Here is a 6422-nt window from a genome sequence, read left to right on the forward strand (position 1 = left end):
TTAAGGAAGGAAATACTTTTGGGCTATATTTGCTTATTTATCTGTGATGACTGATGATGATTGTATAATGCTGGCTTTGTTGTCCCTGCATTCATTAACTGACTGTCGGTAATAGTTTGTTAATTGTTTTTTTGTTTAAATGTTTGTTGTACAACCTTTTGATTGTTCATGCAGCTAAAACACTCATCCTTTCCTATATTAATAATATTATTACTGCATGATCAGACTTGACGCTTTAAAACCATTACAGAACCACAGAAAAGGCCTTGTTGCAGTCATCACTGTTTTGTTGTATAGAAGCACATTTTATTAAATACATGAATATCTAATTTATAACATTTTATACAATGTGGCTCCTCCAGCATTGAGTTTATCAGAGTAAACAGAAAAGAGGAAGAAGAAGAATCTTTTTTCTTTGAAGGCAACAGTGGTGCTCTAGAACCATTATTATCAGAGAGCAGAACACATACAACACTTTAAATGTCTATTTAAAAAATGGCTGATAATCTAATAATACACAATGAGATGCTTTTACCCTCCTGCTTGTTTGTTTTCATCTTTATGTTGATAATTTGAAATGTTTTTAGGTTGCTTTTAAAAATCTGACCTGGGACTATGGATGAAAGTCAGCCCGTGACTAACTGCAGTGCATTCACAGTAATATATATTTTCATTCACACATTTTCATCGTGTTGTTTCCTTCGGTTTATTTGTCAGTTGTCTGGACTTTCACAGGGAAGAATAGCTGTGGCTGTGGAACGAAGTAAAAAATATTTTACCTCAAAGATCTAATTAGTACATTCATGGTAGCTCTTTAAAATAGTTTATTAATGACTCACCTCAATATCTCTTAACTACTGAGAAGGCACATTTCCTGACGTGCTGACAAGCCCCCAGCAGCTCTGACTGCTCTCCCAATACATTAATCCTCTGAGTAAACAGTAAGGCTACCCCAACATAAACAGACTAAAAGAAATCTGTTAAAACTGTGAAGACTGCATACCCTGGTCCCTTATCTGCCTCTTACTCCCCCACCCTTCCTCTGCCAACCATTCACTGTATCAGCACAAACATCTAAAAAAAACAACACTGTTGTTCAAAACTCTTCCTTTTTAAAGTGCTGACGGATGTAAGAAGTTTTAGTTTTGCTTAATCTTTATAAGACTTACTCCCCCCCCCCCTCCCCTTGAGCCTTAAATCAATCAATCAATAAATAAAGATGGTTAGTTTTATATCTACACGCCAACATAAAATAAAATCTGCAGGAAATCTCTTTAGATTCAGGCTACGTCCACACGTACCCGGGTATTTTTGGAAACGCGGATTTTTCTATGCGTTTGCACCTTTCGTCCACACGTAAACGGCGTTTTTGGTCACTGAAAACGAAGATTTTTAAAAACTCCGGCCAGGGTGGATGTTTTTGAAAACTCCGTTTTTGCATTTAGGTGTGGACGAAAAAAAACGGAGAACACAGCATCAAATGTGTGCGCATTTTTTGACGTCACACTGTGCGCCACGTTATTGTTTCGGTGAAATTTCTACAATACTGTTACTGTTAATTGTACTCTCTGCAGTGTTTAAATGCTTACATATACACACACACAGTTACTGTCCCTCCACACAGACGACGGTTCTGCTTCTATGCCCCATCCTTGTTTACTATTTCCCACCGAGGCTTCTAGACTTCTGATTGGCCAACATTTCTGCATGTTAGGAATATAGCGCCACCTGTTGCTTTGGCATGACCTGGTTGCAGCAGGATGATTAAGTTAGTTTAAATGAATCAACACCCCCGAGTCATTCTAACTACCAGAAACCTCGAAGCCCAGGCCAGCCAGAAATGTTTTTTATTTATTTATTTTTGTAATGTAATAAAACATAGTGTAATAATTAAAGAGAAAGTTGAGATAAACCACCACTAAAACTAATACAAAGTTAAATGAAACAAGCATTTAACTGAGGTCCCTGTTGCCTGAAAAATTATCTTTTGATTAGTTCCAAAACTTAACAAAATAAAAATAAATGCAGATCTACTGTATGATATGACTCGTTGGCACTTCTGCTCATAGCAACAGGTGGCTGCACTGACCTGCAGTAACTGCGACTGTGATCCTGCAGTGTAAACACTTGAACAGCTGATGATTCACACAGGTGAAAATGATGGTATCAGGTTAAAGCTGCTTTACTCTGAGCTGCAGGACCGACCCTGCTTATTGTGCATGCCGGCTCTCTGGGATGCTTCATGATCATTAATGTTATTGATTACACCTGTACCTGTCCTGCTGTGCAGCGTGAGACTGGCCCAAGCAAATCCAGTGCCAACCGCTTGTACATACCACATTACCCATGCTCCCCATGAGCTCTAACCCTGTATCTATGTGCTTTTTGTACATTTATGTTTATTTTGTGTTACTACACACAGAGCTGTAGAGTCAGTCTGTGAGTGCTGGTTATGTGGCGCCACCATGTGAGCTGTTAGAATAAGCGTCTGCAAACAGCCTGCTACGTGGGCTCCATCTCCACTTCGTTGAGAAAAAGAATGGATGGATTTACCTTTCTTCCCTAAAGTAATTGGGACTTCAGTGTACTTGAAGAAGTAAATGTCTGTCCGAGTTTGTCACACATTCCCAAATAAATCAAAGGCACACCTAACTTTCCATCATACCTGTGTACACCACTATCATACACCTCATCTCCACCGCCTTATTACACACCTTCAAACGGAAGTGCCTCTGTTTCAGATCCAGCACTCTTTTGAGGGTTAGGGTTTCTCTCAGAAAGGCTGTTTGGTTTGAAAGTGCATCTTGAGCCTGCAACATTTTACAATAAGATAACTTCAAGTGACTGATGATGGACGGAGGCCATTCACATTCCCAAAGCCAAAAGACAGGTAGGCCTGGTGATATCCTGTTTAGACAGTGGGTTGCCTGCATTGGCAATTAATTGTGTATCTCCCTCTTATAAGCTCTGATGCAACAACCTCTCAATTTTTGCAATGGTGCAGATGGGTTTCCTTTAATGTAAGTTTGTAGTTGTACAAAGTACAAACACAGTGAGTCAACATGGCAGCATTTAGGAATAACTAGTATACACCATGGCATATAAAATAATATTTATAGCTCACTGATTTTCTTTTTTGACTGTTTTGTTTTGTAGGATTAGGAAAGATATAGTTTCAAATATTTTGCCACCTTTTTTAGTTTGTCTTTGGATGCATTTGTGAAAAAATAATGTCCAACAACAGCCCACTCAGACACTGAAGCTGTGAAATCCCTCTATCCTCCCATTATCACCTAGTTGTGGACACCACACTTGGGAGTGAGGACTGATATCTTCACATTATATAACGAGTCAAAGCTCTGATGCTGTGCAACTTTAACATCCCTGAAATGCAGCTCACTGAAGAAGCTGGAGCGCTAGCAGGAAGTGGTGTACATGCTGTGGACACTATGAACAGTGACCAGCTTGCTGCAAACGCAAATGAAAATAAGCAAGTGTTTGCATACAGGTGAAAGCTACTTGATTTTGTGAAGAGCTGTAAATGCACGAGTGTTTTTGAATGCGAGTGAGTGAACTTATGTCGGTATTTTTAAAAAAAAAAAGGCATGCCATGAGATCAACATAAACATTTATTCACAGCTGTCCAGTTGTAAGGAACATTAAATAAATATTATTATTAACTTTAAAGGATCACAAACAAAACATGCACAGAACTGCGACGGCACTTTGTCAAGTAACTCTAGGCATAGGCCACCGAATAGGTAACAATACTGAAGACCAGCAGAACATCACGACTAAAAGCGATTAGCACTCGAATCCTGCCTCCTCACTAGTGTGTTTCTCTTACAATCATGCTGCTCTTGCTCCGTAGCTCAGCCAGCAAGTTTCTGAATCTACCCGTCTGCTTTGGTGTTCTCTTGCTTGGTGTGGTGGCTTCCTGTGTCACAGACGAGGGAATCGCCTCAGCAGTCACACCTCTGTTCCCCTGACTGCTGCTTTTTCGGCGGCTGTTTGGCTCTACACAGGTCATCTTGATGGGAGTGTTGGTGTGGAGACGCTGCTGCTTAGCGACACGAGTACCCTGCGAACCGTCTCTCTGTCTCTTCCTCCTGTTATTATTCTTCTTCCTCTCCTTTTTCGCTTTCACACATCGTCTGAGGTTCCTAAGCCCAAAAACACAGCACATACAAGTCATTTTAGATGAGAACAGCTACAGTCATAAGAAATTCATGCAGGCAAACACGTTACCTGTGGAGGAAAGTGTGCGGCCTTGAACAGGCGGCAGATTCTTCCACACGCTGCTCACTTTGTTTCTCACAGGCCTTCTTTATCTTCTTTATGTGGCTCAAAAGCTTCCTGACAGAGCAGACAGGCAGCAGTACAATCAGCTTAAATATGATGGTAATTTGTCAAATGCACACATACATACAGTGTACACTCAGCCTTACCCTCTTGCATCAGGCCACCTTTGGGATGTCCGCTTTTTGATAAGGACCCACTGGTCACATGTCGGGGACATAGGATCTAAACAAGAATCAAACTCAAAGTGTTACAGAACTGTGCTTACCTGTTTGTTGTTAATATAGATGCAAAAGAGGACGGCTATTAATTTGGTACTGTAAGTTAAACCATATGTAAGCATTTCATCCACTTCATGCAACAAACAATACATAATTGTATACTGGTTACTGAAATGTGTAGTTATACTTTTAGATTTCTTTTTATGCAGGGCTCATAAAAGCAGTGCAAGTGTGCTATAGAAAAATATTTCTCAAGTATTATTAACAATTATTCATCTTTCCTTTGGAAGAGTAGCTATAGCATGAACTTCTTCCCAAAGACATTATATTTTCATGCTGCCATTAGTGTGCTCACCATTGTCCAGCAGTTTGTTTATGATTGATGTTTTTATCTTCTTTGCTTTCTGGTAGAGCTTCTGACAGGCCAAGCACAGGTTCTGGGAAGGCCTCGCTTTTCTGTAGGTGGAGTGATAAAAAGAGGGACCAGACGCTGTGCTGCTGCAAACAGAGACTCGGTCTTCATCCAAGTCGTCCAGTTCTTTATGAGCTATCTCTACCGCCTTTCCCCCATCTTCTTCACCAACATGCTTCTCTTCCTGAGTGGTAATGATGTCGAGGATGTCGCACCCTGTTCCCTCACCTGCGATACAGAGGCTGTCACCAGTACTGCCTTTCCCCCTCCGCCTTCGACCTCTCAGCTGACGCTGGATAACTTCTTCCTCTGGAGCGGGGCTTGTCTTGGTGTTCTTCTTGGAGGCCCTAGGCTGTCTGTTGGAGCGTTGGGGACACATGGATCCTTTCCACTTCACACAATATCTTATGGACCTGCTAACAAGAGCAACAGTGACTCCTCCTGCAATATTTTACAAATAAATTGAGTCTAGATGAAAATATTTCTTATCGTCTTACCTGTAATATTCTACCTTGAAAAACAGTAAATGAGTGAAGGAGCCTAAGTCATCTGCATTGAAACTGCAAAATCAAAAACAGCACATCACTTTGACAGGATTGACAACAAAATGGCATGTGCATTTGTCCAATGCCACGACCTTTGAACTTGATGAAAGGACATGTTTTAAGTTAATATTCTAATCTCCTTAGAACTGCACTTTGTCTTTACATTTATGTTGAAATGATTTCACCTTTCATACACGTTTACTGTGTCAGGCATATATATAGGCACACATTTAATGTAATCTGGAAATAAAACCACCAGTTATGACTCAGGTTCACTGTGCTCTGCCTGTGGCTGGAAACCAATGTCTGAAAACACCCAGCTACAAAATCTGCATTGAAACTCAGGCGATGCTTAGCTAACGTTAGCATCCCGGCTAAGCTAACTGGGCTCAAAACTAAAGCTCACACAGAGGGCGGATGGACATCACTGAAAGCACCGGGCATTGAAGCCAGGACATGACTTACTTCATCTCTGCTCCTTCGCGGTTAACGCACTCTAACGTGTAAAACTTTTATTAATTTAATTGTGACTGAAGCTGAAACACGGCGCCGTGCTTACTTGTTCACATTCTGGCTCGTGCCTTGGTGAGCTCGCGGACGTGAGCCTGTTTGTAGATGCGCTCGAGGACAAATCACTTCAAGATGCGCGAGGATAGAACAAAATTCCCTGTCCCATGATCCTCAAAGCTCCTAGTAGCTCTCTCTGGTTTTCTTCTCCTTCTGTTTGTTCGTTTGGGGCTGGGGGAATGTCGCGTTACTGCCGCCAACTGGACAAGTTTCAGAAATGTAAACCATTTTTCCTACCTAAAATGAACTGCCTTCAAATAAAAACGGTTAAAGTTCAGCTTTTGACTCTATATGTATGCTGACTATTGCGAGCTTTAATAATGTATTAATTTGAAGTGAAATTGCGAGCAGAAATTGTTGTGATATTTTGATACCATG

At 40.9% G+C, this 6422-nt stretch overlaps 2 protein-coding genes across 4 annotated transcripts in view; both read right to left on the minus strand.

Moving 5' to 3' along the window:
- The window catches only part of LOC102205264 (C-X-C chemokine receptor type 4-like), a 5274-nt gene extending 3110 nt beyond the window's left edge, over positions 1 to 2164 (minus strand). The window contains exon 1 of the mRNA XM_005740170.2: positions 2090 to 2164. The gene's annotated coding sequence lies outside the window, so the exon portion shown is untranslated. The remainder of the gene's footprint in view (positions 1 to 2089) is intronic.
- A 1452-nt stretch (positions 2165 to 3616) lies between these two features.
- LOC102205554 (uncharacterized) lies at positions 3617 to 6269 on the minus strand. Of its 3 annotated transcripts, none has more exons than XM_005740172.2 (6): positions 5943 to 6269; positions 5430 to 5492; positions 4876 to 5345; positions 4449 to 4524; positions 4249 to 4356; positions 3617 to 4163 (listed from the first exon to the last, which is right to left on the minus strand). In XM_005740172.2, exons 1-6 carry the CDS (start codon positions 5945 to 5947, stop codon positions 3830 to 3832), a joined length of 1056 nt encoding a protein of 351 aa, XP_005740229.1. In that variant the 5' UTR covers positions 5948 to 6269; the 3' UTR covers positions 3617 to 3829. The 3 variants fall into 3 exon arrangements, with proteins under 3 accessions (XP_005740229.1, XP_005740228.1, XP_005740230.1); XM_005740171.2 differs by having other exon boundaries at positions 4876 to 5348; XM_005740173.2 differs by having other exon boundaries at positions 6037 to 6268.
- Between the last annotated feature and the right edge of the window lie 153 nt (positions 6270 to 6422).

The sequence above is a fragment of the Pundamilia nyererei genome, unplaced genomic scaffold (assembly GCF_000239375.1).
Source record: "Pundamilia nyererei isolate P.nyererei 1_Seehausen unplaced genomic scaffold, PunNye1.0 scaffold00098, whole genome shotgun sequence".
In the NCBI taxonomy this organism is placed as follows: domain Eukaryota; kingdom Metazoa; phylum Chordata; class Actinopteri; order Cichliformes; family Cichlidae; genus Pundamilia; species Pundamilia nyererei.

Coding starts and splice junctions, on each gene's coding strand:
- LOC102205554 (XM_005740171.2), bottom strand. Junction 5,349..5,429: donor TTCAAGGTAGAATATTACAG/GTAAGACGATAA, acceptor TGCTCTTGTTAG/CAGGTCCATAAGATATTGTG. Junction 4,357..4,448: donor AGGTGGCCTGATGCAAGAGG/GTAAGGCTGAGT, acceptor CTGCTCTGTCAG/GAAGCTTTTGAGCCACATAA.